We start from the raw sequence: 24,933 nt of genomic DNA on the forward strand, positions 1-24,933 counted from the left end.
CAAGAAATTTAAGAAATTTAAGAAATTCAAGAAATTCAAGAAATTTAAGAAAATCAAGTAATTCAAGAAATTCAAGAAGTTCAAGAAATTCAAGAAATTCAAGAAATTCAAGAAATTCAAGAAATTCAAGAAATTCAAGCAATTCAAGAAATTTAATAAATTAAAAAAATTGAAGAAATTCAAGCAATTCAAAAAATCCAAGAAATTCAAGTTTTAAGAATTTAGCAAAGTCAATTTCAAGAATATTTAAAAAAAAAATAAATCCTCGAAATGTCAATCTAAACGAATTTCGAACAGATTTAAATCATCTTAAACAAGAAATCAAAGCAATTTAAAAAATTAAAAAAAGAAAATTTTTGAAAAAATATATGAGAAAAGTCTGTAACTAAAAAAATATGAAGAAATAAAAATAAAACCCAAAATTTAAGAAATTTATGCGAATAGCGGCTAAATGCTAAAGTGACGAGAAATGGTTCAAAAGTTTTATGTTATGAAAATGGGTATTTAGTTCTTTCTGTTAAAGTTTTCTTGTTACATAATTTTTCTGTTTTCTGTTACATAATTTATTCCATTGCTTATGTTATCCACAGATAATTCTGAAAATATTGAAGTATATAGCCATTTCGTAGCTGTAATTAAAAAAAATGGCAAAGACGAGTTTTTATAATCGCGAAAAACTACTATTCTAAAAAAAATCAAAAGCCACTGAACACTTAAGATTTGAATCCTTAGGCTTGCTTACAAATCTTAAAGAGTAAGTTTTGAAAACTTTTCAAACTCATTTTGCTTTTATGGACTGAACTGATTACTGTAATTTATCACTAATGCAATATTTGTGCAATTGGCTTCCAACTTTTTTTTTTCTCTCTCCCATAATTGTTGTCTGCACGTACGCGTCTAGCCCTGGCCACTTTCGCGAACGCGTGACGTAGCAATAGCCCGTATCATCCGGCCAACTACAATCTCGCGGATAACGGCGCTTGTCCTGTCCACTCTGTGCGAATTAGTATATAAATCCGTACCGTCACTGACCAGGAAGCTCATTCGCGAACAAGTTGTTCAAGCTAATTCAGTTGATTAGTGGAGGAAAAAAAAAATGGTCGAAGTCCGAGAGTTTACGCGCCAAGAGGTGGCCCTACGTGACGGCAAGAACGGAAATCCCACGTGGGTAATCATTCGGGACATGGTGTACGATGTGACGCCGTACTTGAATGAGGTGAGGTTTTTTTTACAAAAAAATTGAAGAATTGATCTTTATAAAGAATTTTGACAGCATCCTGGTGGAAGTGAACTGATCGCCGATTTTGCTGGCAAAGATGCGACGAAAGATTTTGACGATTTTGGACACTCGGGCACGGCGATGAGTCAGTTGAAGCTGTACAAAGTCGGCGAACTGAACATGGTAAGTAATCTCTGGTTCCGTGAGTTATGACCTACCTTACTTTGATTGAATCATGAATTGATTGCACGTACGTAGCTTGGCTCAACGTAATCTAGTTTGATTTGCTGGGACGAGCATTTTCTCACGATTTGATAAGAGTCTTGCTTGTCTGTTCCTAAAAATCTCACAAATTTCAACTCGTGCGTTTCAGTAGAATTTTGTTAACATTTGAAAAAAATAATTTATTATTGATTTCTCAAGTTAAACGATACCCTTAAACTGATAAGAATCCCTTTATTTGATCGTTCACAGTGCGATAGGGCCAAGTTCCAGAAGAAGGGATCGGAGTGGCTTCCGGATGGGGCTTGTGTGCTTCCCCCCAAGAGCAAAAGCAAACGACGAAGGTTTATTTTCTGCGGTTGAGTACAATTAGCCGTTTATAGTTGGTAATATTATTTATTTATGCGCTAGTCACTAATAAAGTATACAGTATTAACAAAAAACTAAGGCTACCAGTAGTTTGTAATTACAATATTATCTTTTAAATACTTTGAATGACTCAATCTTTACTCTTATTTTAAAATTTGTCATGGTGTATGGAAATTTTGGCACAACTTAAAAGTGATACTCTCACTTATTAGTAAAATGCGGATATTGGTAGCATAACTTTCAATGATTAAAAGTAATCAAAAATACCGATATTTTTCCATTGATACAGTCATCCCTCATATTCGGAACAGTTTACGATAATTGAACATAATGACTTGCCTTTACCTGCATGTGAAAGCTTTTCTTGCCGTCTTTCGATTGATGTATTGATGCCTTGAAATGCACAAATTCGGAGCACTTTTTCTTTACGGATGTAAACAAACTTTGATTCTCTCCAGGAGAACATATTTTATACAAAATAATTACTTCACACACAGGAACCAATGAAACTCAAGCTTTGTTATGTTTTATGAATGAAACTCAAGTTTAGTAATGTTTTGTGAAAATATATTGAAATTCAAGTGTTCCACAATTGTGCGAGGCACAATAACATCCCACAATTATGGAACAGGCAATTTGGAGGCAGTGTTTTGCAGCTTTGAATAAAATAGTCTCGAAATGCAGTTTATGTTCAAAAAGAACTAATTTTGCTAGTGAAATAGTAAGAGAATGTCCAAACAAAAGTCCTAAAAATAGAAGGGTCGCCAGGAAAGATGCATTTGGCATGCTATTGACAAATTAACACAAAAGTGTTCCGATTTTGTGGGTGTTCCGAATATGTGGGATGACTGTACAAAACATAACATTATGAAATGTCCAACTTAAAGGTGTATTCACATTATACCGCATCGACCGCATCCGCACAAAATTTGACAGTACGGACGCGATTTCTCCAATGCATTTCACACTGTTCCGCATCCGTATCCAGAGTACGGATCCGTATACGGATGCGGAACAGTGTGAATGGGAACATTACAATACACCTTGATAGTTAAGTTTGTCTGTTTATTTTTTTAAAGCATGCATCACATCAAATTTTTCGCTGAAATACAGTAAAGTTATACTGAATTTTCATCAACTGAAATTTCAGTAAACTATTTTGAAATTTAGATTATATCGAATTCTCGGTTAACTGACATTTGCCACTTTGATAGATATTTTACACAAATTTCAGTAAAATGGTTGTCAAAACAATTGAAATTTCTGCAAAAGTAATGTCAAATTATTTTGCTGAAAATTCAGTAATTTTCTTGTGTCAGTTTGACAGATCATTTGCTGAGGATTCAGCAATCGTTGCCTTCAGTTATCAAAATTTTATTTTGCTTGCCATTTAAAATGTTTTAAGCACTGTTATTAATACATAAATTACATCAATCCTCCAAACTTAAAAAAGGTGGTTTGCATCGAGGCATTTGTTATTCACAATTTTCTTACCTTAGTTCCTAAAGCTCATAATACAAAATACAAAATTTAAAAAACAACGCATTTGAAAGAGAATTTTCTCTCGCAGCATCCAAACTAATTTTAAGCAATGTTTTTGTTCATTGTCGAATTTCAGCAAAAGTGATGATTACTGAATCGCATTCAGTTATTTATTTTACTGAAATCCAAAATTTGCTGTATAAGATATCGACTTTTGAAGGTGCTGATTTTGATAAAACAAAACATTTGATTTTAACTTTCATTGACCAGACATAATAGAAAAGTTTAAAGATTTATGTTTTGTTAAGGGGTTACATACATGTAAATCGGCCAAAATGTCAGAGGCTGGTATGAGCATAAATTTAAACTTTCAAATCTGTTTTCAGGGCATTGAAATATACATTTTCATCTGTTAACAAAATAAATTTGAGGACATTTGGTTGCATCTTTGCTGAGATATAGCTATTTGAAGTTAGCAGTTAAAAAAAACGGGTGCCACGATATCTCAACACTGCTTTGACCAAATCGGCTCAAAATTTTGGTGAAGACTGGTTAAACCGATCCTGAGTGAATGACGAAGACTGATTTTCAAAAACTTAATTGAAAAAATAATAAAAATATGTTTATGTTTTTCATATAAAAAATCGATAGTATTTGATTTTTGTATTAAAAAAAAGCAAAATTTCAAAATCGGGCTGTGTCATGCACACGGAATATGTCTTGGGAGTCTTCACCCCAAATTTCAGCCAATTTGGTCTATCTCGTCTCGAGATATCGTGGCACCCGTAAATCAACTCCGTGTTTAGAGGAAAACGTTCACAAAGTTTGACAGTTCGCCTTGCGTATGGCAAAATTGTGAACTTAATTCGTCTCTTACTCAGTTTAGTCACGAAATATCTTCATGAAACTTTCAGAATTGCAAATTATCTCTTTAGTGGATTTAGTGAATTTTCTGTGATATGAAATTTTGTGATTTTCTACATGTATGTAACCCCTCAATTTGAAAATGATTCAAACACTTTAAAGTAGGCTCAAATAAGAACAAATCGTGACCAATCCTGATAAAGTCAACAAAATGTCTACTCTTTTCTGATATTGATCATTTGACCTTGATGTTACAAACTCTTCCACCTGATTTAGTATATCCAACTGTTCTGTATCTCTCTGATCTTCAAAACTAGCAGCCAGTTGTGCAATAAATTGTTCTCCCTCTCGGCCGTACAGCTTTCTACTAGTTAACAACTGCCACAAAGCTTTGCTATTCTCCATAAACTCATCATATTCCAAGTTATAGCGACTCAACCCTTGCAAATGAACTCGCTGAAGTTCAGCCATTCCTTCAAAGGTTGCCGGATCGAGCATTCTTAGATGAGTGTTGGAAAGATCAAGAATTCTCAACTTGATGTTCTGTTCGAAAGCTCTCGGATGAATCTCGACGATTGGGTTGTGGGAAATGTCCAACTCTTCCAGGGCCGTCATCAGACGGAAGCTTTGCGTTGAAATTTCGGTGATTCCGCAGTGCGAAGCATCAAATTTAGCCGCTGAAGATTGTTCGAGAATGGGGAGTTGTGGATCGAGTCCAAGCGATGGGTTGTGGCTGAGATTCAGGGTGATAAGTTTGGTGTGGGAGGACAGGAGCTGAACGGTTAGGTTGGTCAGCCGGTTGTACTCGATGGATAGATGTTGGAGTTTGGGATTCGATGAGAATAGATCAAATGAAGCGATCTTGGTGATGTGGTTTTTTGAGAGATCAATCGTTCTTAGCGCCGGAAGTTTCGAGAAAGTGTGTTCATAGAGAACGTGGATTCCACACCGGATGCAGGAATAAGTTTGTAATGTTTTGCTGTACAAAAATGGTCGATGATGAGGTAATGAATAGTTCGAGTTGTTGTTCATGTTTAGCTGGGTTAGTGATGAACAATTTTCATAAACTGCAGGATATACGAACGCCACGTTACGGTTGGAGATATCAACTGTTTCGTTACATGGAGGAAGATTCTTCTTGTTGAGAGAGATACCATTCAAAGAATGGTCCGGGATGATGTGTTCAAATTGGTTCAAGGGATTGCCTCCTGCAGAACATTCCCCTCTTAGATTGAACACTTTGTAAAATTGTTTCATTTTGAGAAGCTCTTGACTCGGCTGTAACGGATTATCATCAATACACATAATTTTAACTGTGTTCGATGTAAGATTAATGTCTGGAAAAGCAGTTAGATTGTTATCATCTAGATTCAATCTCCAAAGATTTCTGTTGTTAGCGAATGTTGTCGTATCAATACTAGAAATTTTGTTACTTCGAAGATCTAGTGCTTGCAGTTTTGGGAGAGCGTTAAAACAGTTTGAGTTCAACTGCACCAAATTACATCCAGTACAACTCAAAACTTCCAAGCTATCACTGGCAATCTCCAGCCACTCTAAAGGATTCCTATCAAGGTTCACATAAACTAATCTTCGATTCTGACTGAATACTTCTCTGGACATCATAGTTATCCTGTTACCCTCTAAATCCAACTTCTTAAGACGTTTTACCCGTCTAAACCACTGCTCAGCCAACATCGTTAAACCACACCGTTTGCACTGAATCCACTCAAGATTCGCAAAGTCCAAACTCAACTCATTCAGCTGAAAGTCCACATTTCCACTGGCAGCCAACATCACCAGATGCTGCATCGTCTCCAACTTCATCTCGTCATTAATCTGCCTTATCTCATTCCCACCAACCATCAAATAGTGCAACTGATTCCGGTTGAACGCATCACATGGAACCGTTTTCAGCTGATTCGACGCCAAATTCAGCGTCTTCAACCGGCGCAACTCGGCGAACGTTTTCGTATAAATCACCGTAATGCCACAGTGCTCACAGTGATAGTTCAGCAGATGGTCCTGCACGAGAAAGGGCGATCCATCGGCGGGAAAGTCAAACTTGGCGTTGTGGCTCATGTTCAGGGTTGTTATCGGCAGATGGGCCGGAAAGTGGCGCGGATCGAGACTTGTGATTTTGCAGTGGCTCATGTTGACCGGGTTTGTGAAGCGGTTCAGGCAGGGCAGGGCTTCCTCCGGGTACACCGAAAGGGCAGACATTTTCGGGATGGACCTGAAGTTTTGGAAAGCTTTAATCGTCTCAATTTGTTAACACTATAGATATATTTACCACTGCACAAGAAACAAAATGTTCAATGTTGTAAAAGCCATATGTTCGTTCACTGGCATACAACGGAGAGATTATACTGGGTTGAAAGCTTTGCCTCAACTGACTTATGGCTGATGAGTATTTTTCGCGCGATATGTGTCGATATAGGAAGGCCATGCCCCGGGGGGCGTAGTGCCAATAGTTTCGTTTCGTGTCGATATCTTTATTTGCATAATGATTAATACCGTTTCAGGGGTGACATTGGGTCTGAGGGGTGAAATTGGGTCATACAAATTTCTGCATTTTTATATGACTCAATTACACCCCCTAGATCCAATGTCACCCCTGATGACGGTATTATTCTTATCTGATAGAAAACCATTACGTTTAGATAGGTACGAGTAGGGCAGGAAGGGCAATATCTAATCATATTCTAAGAATCGTAGCTTTAAAAGGTTTATCAGAATAAAATATCGTCATGACTCATGATCAAGAATACATTATAGAGTATTTTTAAGTTAGTTTTTAAATATTTAATGAAACTAAACATTAGCTTGAAACAAAATCTACTTATTGTTATTCAATTTCCTTTCATCAACAAAGAACTGATGAATGTGACTTACTTAATATTTCTTCAAATTTTTTGATCGAAACCCAATCTGAAACTTCACACAATAATAAACAATTTAAATATTGACGTTGATATTCGACAATTCAGGTTGCCAAAAACGAGATAACACTGTATTTTCAAAATCTTCATTAGTTAAGATACTGCCACGTGGTGCTGATTGCCAAGTGGGGTTCTCTAATCGAGACAGCATTCTCAGCCTTTTGAATAAATTCGACTCAAGGCAGCGAGAATTGTTCCTCAATCCATCGCCTTGAACCATCAATTTGACAGCTATCAAAAGTTGTGGATTGTCTTTGTTAGAAAATTACGTCTCAACAGTTTGTTTTTGTCTTTTTGATGTTTTTTTTTACAAAGTTGCTTGGATTGGCTGGCTATAATATTCCCGAAAACATGAGGTTATTTAAAACTCACAGATCCTGAACCACCCTAATTTTCAACCAAGCCAAAAGTTGCCCATTTCCATTTGCAACAATAACTTGAAAAAACTTTAGCTTTGGCCTAACGATTTGAAAATATGGGTTTTCTATAATTAAATCTACCCTCATCTGGGGCAAAACGAGACGTATAGGGTGAATTGGGACAGCTGTTTTAACCAGGGTCTTGCACTATATTTTGATATTTTTGAGTTATTTAGGTAAGAACAGATACATATCAACTAAATTAGTGCATCGGTTTATAAAATTTGAAGTTTCAAATGCTCTACAAACTGCTGTCTTTATTCAGACTGTAGTCTCGATTCACCACTGTTGACGGTGCTTATTATTCAAGTTCTATACTTTTTGCCTTCCTCACTGAAGTAAGGCTATAATCCTGCTCTAAAAATGAACTTTTTAATAAAAGCTCAAAGACCCACCTTCATGTATACATATCGACTCAGAATCGAAAACTGAACAAATGTCTGTGTGTGTGTATGTGTGTGTGTATGTGTGTGTGTATGTGTGTGTATGTATGTATGTGACTAAAATTCTCACTGAGTTTTCTCAGCACTGGCTGAACCGATTTTGATCAAACCAGTTGCAATCGACTTGGTTTAGAGTCCCATACATCGCTATTGAATTGTTTGAAGTTTCGATAACTAGTTCAAAAGTTATGTATATAAATGTGTTTTCACATATATCCGGATCTCATTTTAATGCATGTACACGATGTCCGGATCCATCATCCGACCCATCGTTGGTTAGGTAATTGAAAGACCTATCCAACGAGTCCACAACATTGAAGATCTGGCAACCCTGTCTCGAGTTATGACCACTTAAGTGATATTTATGTACTTTTTTGAAGCCCGATCTCACTTAAATGTATGTAAACGATATCCGGATCCATCTTACAACCAATCGTTGGTTAGGTAATTGAAAGACCTTTCCAAAGAGTCCACAACATTGAATATCTGGCAACCCTGTCTCGAGTTATGACCACTTAAGTGATATTTATGTACTTTTTTGAAGCCGGATCTCACTTAAATGTATGTAAACGATGTCCGGATCCATCATCCAACCCATCGTTGGTTAGGTAATTGAAAGACCTTTCCAAAGAGTCCACAACATTGAATATCTGGCAACCCTGTCTCGAGTTATGACCACTTAAGTGATATTTATGTACTTTTTTGAAGCCGGATCTCACTTAAATGTATGTAAACGATGTCCGGATCCATCATCCAACCCATCGTTGGTTAGAAAATTGAAAGACCTTGTAACCTATCGCTTGTACGTAGTACAATCTCTGGTCACAATGCTTCGCATCATCCTGTCAAACTGAACCGTAGGGACAAGCTAGGATATTGTAATCAACCATTACACTTAAACAACATACAAAACATGGTATCCCTATTCCTAAAACGGTTAGCACGACTCACATCTCTTTGAGCAATTTTCGAAATACGCAAGAACAAAGACTTAAAATTAATAAAAGGGACTTCGTCATTTTGAATCGTCCTCATTTGCCGCTACCGACCAGAGTCCGTTACACATACTCTGGTCAAACGAACAAATTGTGAACGTTTTGTAATTTAAAGTGCTGTGAATATCTGTTATTTGTACCCAGCATTCCTGTAGCCGGCGAAATGGTAAAATTAGTTCTTGTATTTTATTGAGTCGTGTCTAATTAGTGTCTTAATTGTTAATTGTAGTGTCAGGGAGTTGGTCCCAACCCGCACCATCCAAACTAACCGTCAAGGACCGCGCTCTACGTCAAAAGTGGTCGTTTGGTTGGTGGTGCAAGGAGGTAACAAAAATGTGGTAAATATCCAAAATCAAAACGTTAAAGCTAGAACAAGTTATTAGAGATGAACTCCTTTCTCAGAACCTCCAAGTTGGCAGAGCGCGCCAACCCGAGAATCTGTTAGAGCGCAATGGCGGAGGCCATCCGGTGAGTTCATTGTTACCACTGTTACACAAAGCACAAGTACTAAAACAAGCCTTAAACACTGTACAGGTTTTTATCAAAGACAAAGACACAAAACCAAAGACACCAAAACCGTTGCTGCGCCAGGCCTGGCCGGAGGAAGATCCTCCGACTTGACTCGACCACCGCGGGATACACTAGAACACACGAACACACACACACATGGTTAGGTTAGTTTTAAAACGACGAAAAACAATAAATTAGGACAGTTAAATGTAATAAACATGACTTTTTCCATAACCCAAAGCGACGATCTTTTGTGATTCTTTTTGCCAGGACAGTGCGATTAGCTGAATCGAACCAGGATTGTGAAAGGGTAGGTACAATTCTCCTTCCCCACGTCAAATGTGAGCAGTTGCAGATCTTTACATCTCTCTCTCATCTCCAAGAGTCTCAAGTTCTGGTTTTTATTTAATTTTTAATTAATGAACTAGTGGTGGTAATTGCCCCCTAGTTCGTTATTACAAATGGCGCCCAACGTAAATTAAGTAAGCTTTTCTATCTGTTTGGCAGAATATTTGGTCAAAACTTCATTTTTGTGTGTGCAGTTAAGATGTTCAATGATTAAATGTTGTTTCTGTTCATTGAGTTCTGTTTTTTCTGCTTTCCTGTTTGTACATCGTTCGCTTCACACACACCACTTCAAAATTAATCTAAAAATAAATATTGTCTTTGTCCTTTTTTATTGCCTCCAGACGTGATCGATCAGTCTGGGAGCAAACAATAGATTTAAAAACCGGATCGGCCCAGCTGTTCTCGGACTCTGCAGCCAAAAAGAGACCGGTAGAATTTCATAAGGAACAAAAGAGACAGAACAATAAAAACTTCGCGATCACCGAACCTTGTGTCTACGACGATCAGTCGAGATTCGGTCGTCGCGAGAGCAACATTGCTCTAATTTAAAAAAAAGTTGAAAATATCGGTCGAAAAGAAAAATAAGTAAAATAAAAAAAAAAAAGAATAAGATTTGTGAAAGAATATAAAGTGCCAGTATTAGAAAATTGAAAAATAAAAGAAAATTAAGTGAAAAATTAATAATAAAAATAAAAATTTAAGATAAAAAAATACAACAGTGTGAAAATGTGAAAAATTGTGATGACTTATAAAAAAAGAAGATTTGTGACAGAATAAGAACAGAAATAAATCAACAACAGAGTGGATGTAGACCCCACTGGATTTCTGTTGGTTGATTAATTATCCTTCATATTTAATTTGGTGAGTTCTAACGGCATCATGCGCTTCAAATTTACAGCTATTTGGCTGATGCCGTAGCTTGTATTTTGTGTTTGTCCAGTCTGCAATTTCTTGTTGTAACAATAGAGGCTCAAAAAACTATTGTTTCGCCTTATATACTGGCATCTTGTTTGTGATTGTGACATTTACAGGCTGATGTTTGAATGGTCCATGAAATAAAAAAAAATCATTTTTTTTCTTTTTGTGTAGGGGAGTGAAATTCCCGATTTTCTTTTTGTTTTATATGTTTATTTATTTTTTAGTGTTATTTGTGTTTATTGTTTTTAATCATTTTTAGTTTTTTGTGAAGAATTTCTGGCCAACCGTACCCGTCGAACCAGACGAATCGGATGAAATTTTTTTTTCGAATCGCAATCATTCCTGGCCAACTGTTCCCTCCTTCGCTGGGAGAATCAGATGGAATTAATAGTGACGTTAAAAAATAAATAAAAATGTGAGTGAACAATAAAATAAATGTTAAGTGTAAACTGTAAAATAAATTGATGATTTTTATAATTCCTGACCAGCTGTACCCGTTGAACTAGACGAATCAGACGGAATAGTGCTAAACCCGCGAATAAAATTCCTGGTCAACCGTGCCCTCCCCCGCGTGGAGAATCGGATGGAATGTAGTGAATGAACCAGTGTGAATGAATTAAATGTTGAGTGTTTGTGAAATGTAGAATTGGAAAGTTTGTCAATTGTTGAATATTCCCCTAATTAGAGCCCTTCCGGAGATTGACAGCACCTCCGCTAGGAATCTGCAAAAGATGCTCCTGTCATTCTTAGGACTTAATAATTTGAATATTTTGAAAAATTCTGACCGGTCAATAATGTTTTTTTTTTTTAACAAAATTTTAAGTAGTCAATTTTTTTTGCAACTTTTGCTCTAGTACGACGGTACACAGAGGTTATCTGCTAAAAAAAATACTACTGCTTAGTAAAAATTTAAATTTTAAAACGAGTACTTCTCAATTTTGGACTTCATTGATGGTAAGCTGGAAATCTAGCATTTTTGAAATCAATTGAGGTTGTAATGAGATTACTTGTGATTATTTTTGTTTGTTTACCCTACTTTTGTTTTTCAACTGAGTGTATCGTTTGTAAATCAAACACTTCTGACTCATTGAAAATTTAAAGGGTGACAAATAAATGGCTCAAATTTAAGCCAATGATAAATTTCCCTGTGATAATTCTGTGATAATTGACAACATTAATTTCTGACCAATTCTAACAATTCTGACAAGCTGACTTTTGAAATTTTTATTTATTCAGATTTTTTATTTACAATTTTTCATATACACTTTACAGATTTTATTTATCTATTTATTTTTTTGTGTTTTTTGTTTCGTGTTGTTCTTTGAATTTTTTGACAGATGCGCCCACTAATCAATAAAACTAAATAATTTACCAGAACTAGGGGATTCTACTGGTGATTGAAAAATGTGGAGTTTCTGCAAAACTCACATTTTCCCTGGTGGTGGGGAATTGTAACCTATCGCTTGTACGTAGTACAATCTCTGGTCACAATGCTTCGCATCATCCTGTCAAACTGAACCGTAGGGACAAGCTAGGATATTGTAATCAACCATTACACTTAAACAACATACAAAACATGGTATCCCTATTCCTAAAACGGTTAGCACGACTCACATCTCTTTGAGCAATTTTCGAAATACGCAAGAACAAAGACTTAAAATTAATAAAAGGGACTTCGTCATTTTGAATCGTCCTCATTTGCCGCTACCGACCAGAGTCCGTTACACATACTCTGGTCAAACGAACAAATTGTGAACGTTTTGTAATTTAAAGTGCTGTGAATATCTGTTATTTGTACCCAGCATTCCTGTAGCCGGCGAAATGGTAAAATTAGTTCTTGTATTTTATTGAGTCGTGTCTAATTAGTGTCTTAATTGTTAATTGTAGTGTCAGGGAGTTGGTCCCAACCCGCACCATCCAAACTAACCGTCAAGGACCGCGCTCTACGTCAAAAGTGGTCGTTTGGTTGGTGGTGCAAGGAGGTAACAAAAATGTGGTAAATATCCAAAATCAAAACGTTAAAGCTAGAACAAGTTATTAGAGATGAACTCCTTTCTCAGAACCTCCAAGTTGGCAGAGCGCGCCAACCCGAGAATCTGTTAGAGCGCAATGGCGGAGGCCATCCGGTGAGTTCATTGTTACCACTGTTACACAAAGCACAAGTACTAAAACAAGCCTTAAACACTGTACAGGTTTTTATCAAAGACAAAGACACAAAACCAAAGACACCAAAACCGTTGCTGCGCCAGGCCTGGCCGGAGGAAGATCCTCCGACTTGACTCGACCACCGCGGGATACACTAGAACACACGAACACACACACATGGTTAGGTTAGTTTTAAAACGACGAAAAACAATAAATTAGGACAGTTAAATGTAATAAACATGACTTTTCCATAACCCAAAGCGACGATCTTTTGTGATTCTTTTTGCCAGGACAGTGCGATTAGCTGAATCGAACCAGGATTGTGAAAGGGTAGGTACAATTCTCCTTCCCCACGTCAAATGTGAGCAGTTGCAGATCTTTACATCTCTCTCTCATCTCCAAGAGTCTCAAGTTCTGGTTTTTATTTAATTTTTAATTAATGAACTAGTGGTGGTAATTGCCCCCTAGTTCGTTATTACAACCTTTCCAACGAGTCCACAATATTGAAGATCTGGCAACCCTGTCTCGAGTTATGACCACTTAAGTGATATTTATGTACTTTTTTGAAGCCGGATCTCACTTAAATGTATGTAAACGATGTCCGGATCCATCATCCAACCCATCGTTGGTTATTTAATTGAAAGACCTTTCCAACGAGTCCACAACATTGAAGATCTGGCAACCCTGTCTTGAGTTATGACCACTTAAGAGATATTTATGTACTTTTTTGAAACCGGTGATATTTATATACTTTTTTGAAGCCGGATCTCACTTAAATGTATGTAAACGATGTCCGGATCCATCTTCCAACCCATCGTTGGTTAGGAAATTGAAAGACCTTTCCAACGAGTCCACAACATTGAAGATCTGGCAACCCTGTCTTGAGTTATGACCACTTAAGTGATATTTATGTACTTTTTTGAAGCCCGATCTCACTTAAATGTATGTAAACGATGTCCGGATCCATCTTCCAACCCATCGTTGGTTAGGAAATTGAAAGACCTTTCCAACGAGTCCTCAACATTGAAGATCTGGCAACCCTGTCTTGAGTTATGACCACTTAAGAGATATTTATGTACTTTTTTGAAGCCGGATCTCACTTAAATGTATGTAAACGATGTCCGGATCCATCATCCAACCCATCGTTGGTTAGGAAATTGAAAGACCTTTCCAACGAGTCCACAACATTGAAGATCTGGCAACATTGTCTCGAGTTATGACCACTTAAGTGATATTTATGTACTTTTTTGAAGCCGGATCTCACTTAAATGTATGTAAACGATGTCTGGATCCAACATCCGACCCATCGTTGGTTAGGTAATTGAAAGACCTTTCCAACGAGTCCAGTATTTTTCTAGATCTAAAAAAATAGCTGAAATATTTGTCCAAACCACGCATATTACCCATTGTTGGTAAAAAGTGAGGAAGGCATCAACCACATAGGTGGATTAAGTTAGTTTTTTTAAAGGTTTCTATGTCTTTCATAAACATATGAGGACCTATTCAAAATACTCTAGAGTTGTTGATGTATCCCTGTGAAAACTGGTAAAAATGGTTCAAACTAAAAAAAATGTTCATGAAGACTTATTGAAAACCTGCAATAAGCGCCATGAAATGCAATTCCAGTCCCGATAAATTTAAAGCTTTGGTTCTCAGGAGCAACCATGGCTGGGAAAGGGGTTAAATAATGTTGTGACGATTATGAAAAAGAACAAAAGAAATAAAATTTGGAATATTTGTAATATTTATTACGATTTCCTTACAGCTTTTTGTGTGCGCGATTCTTTGAGTAATCGATCGATTTTATGATATTTTTAACTGGTCACTGGTTCGAAAGTCTTCATACAATGTTGGTATGAAAAAAATGATATGTAAGAAACAGAAAAATCAGTTTCTTATTAAGGATTGTATATCAATTTGGTGTCTTCGGCAAAGTTGTAAGTAATGATGAGGACCATTTTAAAAATGTATACATTAACAAAATATCTACCTTTTAATCACCGAAAGTTTTATTCTAATATCCGTATCTATAAAATTTAGTATTTGAAAGGTGTTTGAAAATGTTTATAAAAAAAATCTAAAATTTTATATGCGTTTCTTGTTAAAGTTGTTTGGTGTTTTTTGAATGTTTCATTCTTTAAAAAAAGAAAATAAAAAAATAGAGGGTCAAATAACAACGTTTAAAATTTCAACATTATCTGTTTTTTAATGTCATTGGGGAAATTGTTCGGTATGATAAGATTTAATTCCTAATTCTATTTAATTTGCCTACTTTCACCACTTGAACAACTACTTGAACAACATTATATGCACATCTTTTGAGATTATCTCGCTGTCTCACTTCTCGTTATGTTATTTATTCTTGGAATTCAGTTGCAAACACCTTTTAAAAGCTGTAATTTAATGTCAAAGTGCGTATATGCCAACATTAGGTGCCCAGTGGAATTATATGCTGTTCCCGTAGTATTTTCATATTAAAATGATACCACAATACTTGCTGTTTTCTATGCAAAGAAACCCATTTTTTGGCTTATGCATTGTCATCTCGTTATGCTGTTACACCGTGATTGTTTCTTCGCCAAACTTCAATATCGTCGTCATATTTACCCCGCTCCGAAAAAAAAGTGCATAACTTTCGCGCGCGCTCTCGCGAGTACACGGAAAATGTTTACACGTCAAACAGTTTCTCCCAGTACGAGCATTTTCAATTTGTTTCCCTGCACTTTTGCGCTTGCACAACATGCACTTTCCCCCCAACGTTCAGCGTAGTTTATAAATTTATTGTTGCTTTTGCTGTTGCTGCCGCCGCGAGAACATTTCGAGAAACAGCAATTCATTTCACGACAAAGTTCACAAACTGCAATCGTGTCACGAGAGGGTGAGGGGAGAAACAATGGAAAAATGATTGTAGTCGCCGTAGTCGCTGCACAAAGTGTAACAGATTTTTTATTTTCACTTTACAGCTAAAGGGAAAAAAACTGTTCTGATACAACACAAGTGATTCCTATAGTATCCTTTTGGCAGTGCGCGCGTGGTTCTCAACTATTGAATAGAGTGTTTCAACCGGCCAACCGGCACTCATCGAAAAGGAAACAGCTGTACGCTGACTTCCTGCCAGACAGCCAGTCAGAAACCGATGCATCGCTTACGTTAAAGGACCGGTTATAATAATGGGGCCAAACTCCCATCTGTGCCACCGGAGTAACGACTTGATGACAGCAGAAAGACATCCCCAGCGACTGATAACGTTGGTGGCACTTAGATGGGGAAAAATTAAAACCATCAAATATTTTGAAAATTATTCAATTAAAAAGTCCTAGGATATAATTTATAAGAATTTTTCAAGGAAAATGAAATTAATTTCGAAAGGTTTATTACAGAGTTAAATTGTTCGAATTAACTATTTTCAAGTGCATTTGTCGATGACAACATAAAATGACTCTAATGTTGACAAAGTTTTCTCTAGTGACACTATTAACTAACAAGTTCAATAATGGTCCTGAAAACCTTCATTCATTTTTCAATTTCAAAATTATGTCCCTCCCCCCTTGAAAATTTTCCCTCAAAAACATGAGGGGGCAAAACTAAATAATTTACACTCAACCCCCGGTGGTTGGTCATTTTTTCGTTTGACACTTTTTTAGTTTGTACCCCGTTGGTTGGTCAAAGTCAAACTAAAAAGTGACGAACTGTCACTTTTTACACGGCGCTCACGCACACTATCAAAACAAACGTTTGGTAGTGTGTGTGAACTCCGTGTAAAAGGGGTGTCAAACTAAAAAGTGACTACTAAAATTTAAATTTTCATTGAAAAAACTCGTTAAATCGGATAAACGATTCTGAACACTTTGTACAATGCTTATTCATGCATTTTGAATCAAATGATGACTTTTTAATCTATCTTAAAATTTTTAATATTGAGATCACAAATTGGAACCAATCGTAAAAGTTAATTTATGATATTTTGCTCACATGAATACTCGAGATGTAGCATTTCAAGGTGACGCCAAATCTTGGTCAACTTCTGTTGAACTTATATCAATTTCTGAACTTGAAAAATTGCCTACTATTGGCCTTTTTAGCTTCTGCAAAAACAGAACTTCGTAAGTTTTGGAATTTTTGTTGAGATGCTTCCTTAAACTCGAGTCGAGTGTCAATATGTCACAGTGAAAAAAAAAATCAAACATATCCGGAAACTGTTTTGCTGACCAGCAACTGGTTGCTAAAACACAGCTTTACTGTGCCAAAGTTGTTTCCTGAAAATAGTAATTTTTGAACATGTCGACAATACTAACAGCTATTTCTAAGTCAAATATGAACCGATTTTGATGATTTGACACCCGCAAGAATCACCCGAGTGACCTTAACTAAAGTAAATCCAAAATATATACATTTACCCAATGTTCCAGAAAAAATATCACTTTCATTAAAAATATCGTCAAAATTAAGCTTAAACTATTACTTAGTGAATTAAATTTTCATGCAACAATTTATTATCTTTATGCAAGAAAAATGATTAGGTTATCATTCAATAAAAAAACTCATTTGGAAAAATCTTCGTTACTTTTTTATCTTTATTTGTACATAAATTTCATTCTGTAACATGACAAATATAATAAATAATTAACGTTTCTCAAGGATTGTTTTGACTTAGTTGTCTATTTTTGAACTTTTATTGGGTAATTCTCTACCAACTCACACGAAATCGGGAAAAGTTGCCCCGACCCCTCTTCGATTTGCGTGAAACTTTGTCCTAAGGGGTAACTTTTGTCCCTGATCACGAAACCGAGGTCCGTTTTTTGATATCTCGTGACGGAGGGCGGTACGACCCTTCCATTTTTGAACATGCGAAAAATAGGTGTTTTTCAACAATTTGCAGCCTGAAACGGTGATGAGATAGAAATTTGGTGTCAAAGGGACTTTTATGTAAAATTAGACGCCCGATTTGATGGCGTACTCAGAATTCCGAAAAACGTATTTTCATCGAAAAAACACTAAAAAGTTTTAAAATTCTCCGATTTTCCGTTACTCGACTGTAAAATTTTGGAACATGTCATTTTATGGGAAATTTAATGTACTTTTCGAATCTACATTGTCCCAGAAGGGTCATTTTTCATTTAGAACAAAATTTTTCATTTTAAAATTTCGTGTTTTTTCTAACTTTGCAGGGTTATTTTTTAGAGTGTAACAATGTTCTACAAAGTTGTAGAGCAGACAATTACAAAAATTTTGATATGTAGACATAAGGGGTTTGCTTATAAACATCACGAGTTATCGCGATTTTACGAAAAAAAGTTTTGAAAAAGTTACTTTTTGCGTTTCTCTTTGTTTCGTCGTCCGTGTCTGTCGCGGGTGACCATGAATGGCCATAATCGATGACGACCAAGTTTTTCAAAACTTTTTTTTCGTAAAATCGCGATAACTCGTGATGTTTATAAGCAAACCCCTTATGTTTATATATCAAAATTTTTGTAATTGTCTGCTCCACAACTTTGTAGAACATTGTTACACTCTAAAAAATAACACTGCAAAGTTAGAAAAAAACACGAAATTTTAAAATGAAAAATTTTGTTCTAAATGAAAAAATGACCCTTCTGGGACAATGTATATTCGAAAAGTATATTAAATTTCCCATAAAATGACATGTTCCAAAAATTTGTACAGTCGAGTAACGGAAAATGGGAGAATTTTTAAAACTTTTTTCAGTGTTTTTTTCGATGAAAAATACGTTTATTCGGAATTCTGAGTACGCCATCAAATCGGGCGTCTAATTTTACACAAAAGTCCCTTTGACACCAAATTTCTATCTCATCACCGTTTCAGGCTGCAAATTATTGAAAAACACTTCTTTTTTCACATGTTCAAAAATGGAAGGGGTCGTACCGCCCCTCCGTCACGAGATATCAAAAAACGGACCTCGGATTCGTGATCAGGGACAAAAGTTAACCCTTAGGACAAAGTTTCACGCAAATCGAAGAGGGGTCGGGGCAACTGCTGTGTGAGTTGGCGGAGAATCACCCTATTGGCATTGTATGGAAACATTTCAGCGCACAATTTTTTTTTATGTCAGGCTGAAGACGAAGAAGTGTCAAACCCCGCCAAACTTTTCACCAACATGGCATGAAAAAACTTCCCGATTAATCGCTCAAAAAAAAACCATTTATCAGATGACCAATGCAACTCTGGGCTTACATATATTTTTTTAAATCTGAAATTGAGATCATTTTTTGCATCGATTTCAACATCAAGTCATGTTTAAAATATAATGAGAACTTTCTTTTTCAATTTACGAATTCGGTGTTTCTCAAAAACCATTGCCAATTTCATATTTTGTTTCGATTAAAATAAAATATTTTATTCTTAGAATAAATTCTAAAAAAATCTAAAACTTGAGACAAATTTAAAATATTAGCATTATTCTACTTTTAAAAGGAAGGTCAAATCAAACAGTAAACTGCTGAGAAACACTACAAAAAACGAACAATTTGTTGCTGTGGTGCTATCATGTCATTCGTGCTTTTTGGACCAAACGCCAATTTGTGCAGTTCACAATGCCTCACCTTTTTACCTTCACAGATCCCCAAAAATCGATTTCTATTCTGAGATATTCAATAAAAACCAAAAACTCCGTATTTTAATATGAAAAAAGTTTCAATCTGGTCGTGCTATCTTGACACAGCCTAAAAAATGATGTAAATGCGGCAATTGGCCAAAGAGATTTCAGGTCAGAACGCGTTTGACACAAGTACGAGCTCGACGAGGTACACGTCGCGCGACATTTCAGAAAGTGCCATATAGACATTGTTGCCAGCGATTTTCTGCACTTTTAGTGCAATAAAAAACATACCTGGCAACAATGGCAAAATGCGCAGTATGGGATTTGACAGCGCTCATTTGCCAAAAGTGTCGTCGTTTAGAGGCTGGTATGCCGCGTGTCTTTTTGGGCAATACGCGCAATATGACTCCGGGTTTCGGCAACCAAATTCAACCAAACTTCGGGACAATGCACAGAACTGTCAACCAAACAAAAACTGTTTGTTTTTGTTTTTATTGCGTGCTCTTGTTTTGTTTTATTTAAAAAAATCAAATTATTCGCTCTACAGCATTGCCTTGGCGTTGTCGATTGCGAGATTTCTACTTGAAACTAGATGTAAGAAGGCTTTATTTTTGAGGCAATTGCAAACCTCTTTTTACACTTTAGCTTCGAACTGACGACCTTTGGATTGTGAGTCCAACTGTCTAAAGTCTAAATTTTAACCGCGAATGTAACTTACTCGTATTTGACGATTAACGTCTGAAATTTAAATAAAAATAAGTAGGACGCTTACGAGACCAGCCAAACTGGAGGAGCATTGTCTTTACCCCCCAAAGGACCCTCCTTCTCGTCCCCTCCAATCAAAACCCTGCGCCCCAGCAATCCCTTTCAGTTCCCTAGTTTGGAAGCTTGTTTGCGCGCGGGATAGTTTCCCGATTGTGACTCCCAAGCAACACTTTTGGTTTGGTTTTGTTTGCAGCATCTTCTTATCACACACTTTCTTCGTTCTCTCCCTCAGAAGTCACGTCGAGGTGGGAAAATTCACTTTTCCAGTTTTCACTTGCAAACGCAGTATTGTCACATTTGTTTAATTCAATGCTCTCCCCCACCTCCCCCCAACTGGGTGGCTGTGTGTGGGGTTTGTGACAAAAAAAAGTTTTTTCAATCGTTCATCTCCCTCGCTCTGGATACGATTCACATTTTACACATGATGCGCGTCGTTCGGGGGTTTTCCGAGAAGTCGTGGGGAGATCGTCGTCGGGTGGGGTGGAAAACCAGTGAAATTGTGTGTCCTCGGGCACTATTGTATGGGAGGGACACACAGTCACACACGAGTTGCTTCCAGAAGGTGGGAAAAACACGTGGCGAGGAAGCAAAACTGAATATGATGATAAAATATGAAAATCGTTTTGTTCGGCTGATAGTTTTCTCCCCTCCTACCCCGCCCCCCCCCCCCTCCCCGCATCACCGTTCAAAGATTGCAGATTGGAAACTGTGTGTTTGGATATGTTCGATCTGTATACTTGTGTGTGTTCACATTTGCATTGCTATTATACAGGGACTGATGATATGCGATTTTTTTTGCTTCTCCACTTTTCTGGTGCCATTTTCGATTCGATGTTCAGCCCAGGTGCATCAGCCTTCAGCAAGGCGCAGTGAGTGGGAAAACGTGTTTTGTCAGGACCGATATATTTATATATTTCTGTGCAATGGAGAAACGGTTTTGCGATGTTAGCCCGAGATTTTGCATACACTGGCCAATTTTCTGGCAAATCGAGCCCCGTCGGCGAATGTTACGTAATCCGCCGCGGGATGAATCCGATCTGGTGCGATTATACTGGAAGGTTAATACATTTTAAGCAAGATTAGCAAATATTATGTTTTCTTTGTTGTTTGTTTTTTTTTTTTAATTTTGAAATTATAACAAAAATAAAACCAGACTTTGATTTGAAATCAGTGCTTTTTCAGATTTTAACAAAGTACAGTAATTGTTCGGTAACTGGGCTGAGAACGTAGCCCAGTCACCGAATGTTGCTCGCTAATTGGGCTGAGCAAAAAATAACGAGGGGACCACCGATGCATAATATTTTCCAGTTGAAATATTAAAATAAAGATTACTCAAATTTATTTACAATGCTTACTTTTCATATTTCTTTAAATGTATCTTGAACTTAAACAAAAGTTTGAAAAAAGTTTTTTTATTTATTGAATATGATTTTTGCATCCATTAACCCCTCGGACATTTTGGTTTGTTTTGGTTTTTTGACATTTGTCTGCTTTTTAACTGGGCTACGGCCCAGTTATCGAGCGCCCAGCTAAAAAGCAGCCCAGTTAAACAATGCCCAGTTACCGAACAACTACTGTACTTGAATTGAAAATTAAATTTTACATCCTAAAAATGATTTTTGGTTTATTTTCTCATTAAAAACAATAAATTTGTTGAAATTGCTTCCACAAAAAAATCCAAAAAAGGTTAAGTTTGTCAAAACCTTGATGATAAATTATTTGAAAAACCATATATTATTAGAGTGCCACCTTTTGATCATATCATATTGATCATAACCTACATCTTTGGCGTATTAAAACAAAATAAAACGATCTTAAAGGTTTAGCAATAATAAAAAGAAGCAATCTAAATTACTTTTTCAAGACAACCAATGGGACATAGGTTTCTATGTACATAGGACGTTTTAAAATGTACAAAAAAAAAAAAAATCACCTTCTTAAAAAGGCACTTAATATTACACACTGGATGTACTTTTTTTTAAACAAAAAATGTTGCATCCAACTGGATTCAAACCCAGCACCAACAGTAAGGACTGGCGCCTTAGCCCCCTCGGCTATCAGACCGATGAAGAATGAAAAGGATAATCGCATATAAGAGCTTGAAATTTTGGTCAAGAAGGTTTCCCGTACTGATGGGCTACATATTCTAGGTTGTAATATTACATAAAATTTCCTAAAATCATGCAACATTATTTTACACCCAGGCCTTTTACACGATGTGTAAGCGAGCAATGAAAACTCGATTGGTGAAAAAGCAGAAATTTTAAACAAAGACACATATTGTTAAGCATTTGTTTGTATGACATAGTACACAGGTAAAAAGAAAATCATGAAAAAATTACATCTGAGAATGTTGAAAGATTTTGTGTCATAAAATTTTGGAATATTACCTCTCGATATGTGAAAATTTAGAAAATTTCCTGTGTATTTTAAATAATTACACAAAAATTGAGATAAATTACGATGAAAATTTGATGGGGTAAATTTACCTATTTTTATGTTGAATTTCATCCAAATTGGTGCGTAAAGATAGAATAACACAGAGTTGTAAAAATTATGGTGACATTACTTCTGAGAATGCTAATAGATACTATGTAACAAAAATGTGTATTTTTAAATAGAGATAATATTCAAACGGGCCCATCTCAACCACGCGGCCATTTTTTGGAAATTTCAGATGCAAAAAGCTTCGATCTCAATCAGATACAAAAGGCTACGGGCAATCAATATTTGGTAGAGCTGCCATTTTTTTAAATTTCAATCTAAAATAGTTGCTTCATTTTTAGATGCAAAGTTGTATATCAAAAGTACTTTACACAAATTTTGGTATAGTGCACCATTTTCGATTAAATTTTTGTATTTTTTTGTTTCAGTAGTGCCTTTAATTTCCCAAGTCTGAAAATATTATTTTTCGAGGAGTTACAAAAAATCCAATGATTTTTTCTAAGAAACATTGAAGATTAGACCTCTAGTTGTTAAAATACAGCCCCTCAAATAAAAATAAACTGGAAAAAACAGTTTTTTCGGCTAGTATTCAAACAGCACTCAATCTTCAAATGCCGATATCTTAGCAACTATTCAAATTTTCAATGTAAAAAATGTGCAGTGGTGATGTCAGAGGCATAACCAGAATGACGAAGAACGAACCAGTTATAAAACTGTGAAGGCTAGTTCCAAAGCCACCAACTGGTGACGCTTACCAGCAGAGTGGAAATCATTTCCCGTTGGTCTTTAACTGACAACCTGGGATGCTATTAAAAAATCTGTTTGACAAAAATATTACAATCACGAATGGGAAAGGGAAGGAAGGATATAAATTAAATGAAAAGTTTATAGAATGCTGATTGTTTTATAGATTTTAGGCCGTCGAAAAAATTAAAGAAGTGTGAAATTTTCTGGCTTTTTATCAAAATTTTACACTTGAGCCCTATTTCACATTTGGAAAGCACCGAATGTTTCATCTTGAGCCATTTTCATATGTTAGTCTTGAAATTAAAATTCCTTCAACTTTGCTTTGATGTCTTCAACAAAGTTGAAGGAATTCATCCGAAATTCCCTTCTAATAAACCATGTTTGTAAGGGCAACTGTCGAACTTTTAAGGAAGAATCAATGACGCAAAATGGCTTCATTGTTCATAGTGAAGGCCCCGCAAATAAAAAGGAAAATAAAAATAAAACACCATAGTTAAAAGAAAACTGGTTCCTACGAGAGTTGCTCATAACAAGTTGCTTCAAATTTCGATTGAAAATCTGAAGCAATATTTAAAAAGGGCGCAAGAACATTTTGACAACTACGGTTGACTCTCTGGTTGCCAATATCCAAGGGACCGTCGAGGAAGAGAAGCATCAGTTTACAGAAAGCTGCAAGATGAAGACTCGATTGAAATTTGTTTTTTCTTGCTAACCAGCTATGGGAGAGAATCATGGCAACGTCTAGCAAACAAAAACAAAGAAAAGTCAAACTCCCTTCAAAGCTTCGTTTCTCAAAGAACAATGTCTACGCAAGCCATGAGAAAATGAAATTATTGACAACCGAAATAGATGTTTAAACCAAATTGAATCCAAGGGACCGTCGAGGAAGAGATCCTTCAAGCAAGAGAAAATATCGATGAATAAAGCCAGTCGAAGTATGCAGTTTGAAGGGACTGAAGAATTCATCGGTAGATGGAGCAATATTGATATCGAGAAGATCGACAGCCAGAGAGTCGACTGTAACATCTATTTTGCAGTTTCCCTGGCATAAGGCATCTATTTTACGAAACCCATCGTGATAAATCATAATTGGGGAGGTCAGCTATTGTTTCTCTTTTAGAATATTTGTTACCCAAAGCTTGTTGAATCGCAAAATAGCTCAAACTGTCAAAATGCTTATCCGCCCTTTTCTCGTTTTGCTTTAGAAATGCTATGGAAGAAACCCTGCGTCTCTATTGAATCTCCTTTCTTAGAATCAATAAATGGAGGCGCTTGGTTTGTTAGGATAATTCCGTAGCATTAAATTAAATTTTATAAGCGAAATTGAGCTTTATTTGTTGTTCTCAAATGAATCATTTTTTTTCTGTCCAGTTGAATAGGTTCAGTGATCAGATTTCTAGCTGCCCATGACACAACAAAATTCAGCAATTATCAAACAAATTAAATTTTACTGTGTTGACCTGTGTATGGTCTGAAAAAAATAAAAAAATATGTTGCTTATTTTATATCTGATTAAATTAAGATAAAACAATATCGCAAACTTGGGA

At 36.1% G+C, this 24,933-nt stretch overlaps 2 protein-coding genes and 2 long non-coding RNA genes across 4 annotated transcripts; 3 read left to right on the top strand and 1 right to left on the bottom strand.

The window, feature by feature from the left end:
* The first annotated feature begins 1,029 nt into the window (after positions 1-1,029).
* On the top strand, positions 1,030-1,912 carry LOC6031040 (cytochrome b5). Its single transcript, XM_038263895.1, has 3 exons — positions 1,030-1,216; positions 1,274-1,402; positions 1,694-1,912. The coding sequence occupies exons 1-3, from the start codon at positions 1,097-1,099 to the stop codon at positions 1,802-1,804; spliced, it is 360 nt and encodes a 119-aa protein (XP_038119823.1). The 5' UTR covers positions 1,030-1,096; the 3' UTR covers positions 1,805-1,912.
* Positions 1,913-4,288: 2,376 nt separating this feature from the next.
* LOC6031039 (toll-like receptor 6) lies at positions 4,289-6,530 on the bottom strand. The gene is made up of 2 exons (XM_001841838.2): positions 6,447-6,530; positions 4,289-6,389 (listed from the first exon to the last, which is right to left on the bottom strand). Exons 1-2 carry the CDS (start codon positions 6,503-6,505, stop codon positions 4,313-4,315), a joined length of 2,136 nt encoding a protein of 711 aa, XP_001841890.2. The 5' UTR covers positions 6,506-6,530; the 3' UTR covers positions 4,289-4,312.
* Positions 6,531-8,757: 2,227 nt separating this feature from the next.
* Positions 8,758-9,661, top strand: LOC119769930. The gene is made up of 3 exons (XR_005278584.1): positions 8,758-9,118; positions 9,182-9,290; positions 9,355-9,661. It is a non-coding gene; the product is annotated as an uncharacterized LOC119769930 (long non-coding RNA).
* A 2,506-nt stretch (positions 9,662-12,167) lies between these two features.
* LOC119770066 lies at positions 12,168-13,051 on the top strand. The gene is made up of 3 exons (XR_005278642.1): positions 12,168-12,552; positions 12,616-12,724; positions 12,789-13,051. It is a non-coding gene; the product is annotated as an uncharacterized LOC119770066 (long non-coding RNA).
* The last annotated feature ends 11,882 nt before the right edge of the window (positions 13,052-24,933 follow it).

The sequence above is a fragment of the Culex quinquefasciatus genome, chromosome 3 (genome assembly GCF_015732765.1).
Source record: "Culex quinquefasciatus strain JHB chromosome 3, VPISU_Cqui_1.0_pri_paternal, whole genome shotgun sequence".
NCBI classification, from domain to species: domain Eukaryota; kingdom Metazoa; phylum Arthropoda; class Insecta; order Diptera; family Culicidae; genus Culex; species Culex quinquefasciatus.

What these genes read in the sequence shown, in the direction of transcription:
- LOC6031039 (XM_001841838.2), bottom strand. Translation starts at nt 6,505, where the DNA reads ATGCCAGTGAACGAACATATGGCTTTTACAACATTGAACATTTTGTTT. An exon ending in ATTTTGTTTCTTGTGCAGTG is followed by an intron (nt 6,390 to 6,446) that starts GTAAATATATCT and finishes CCAAAACTTCAG; the next exon opens with GTCCATCCCGAAAATGTCTG.
- LOC6031040 (XM_038263895.1), top strand. Translation starts at nt 1,097, where the DNA reads ATGGTCGAAGTCCGAGAGTTTACGCGCCAAGAGGTGGCCCTACGTGAC. An exon ending in TGACGCCGTACTTGAATGAG is followed by an intron (nt 1,217 to 1,273) that starts GTGAGGTTTTTT and finishes GAATTTTGACAG; the next exon opens with CATCCTGGTGGAAGTGAACT. An exon ending in AAGTCGGCGAACTGAACATG is followed by an intron (nt 1,403 to 1,693) that starts GTAAGTAATCTC and finishes GATCGTTCACAG; the next exon opens with TGCGATAGGGCCAAGTTCCA.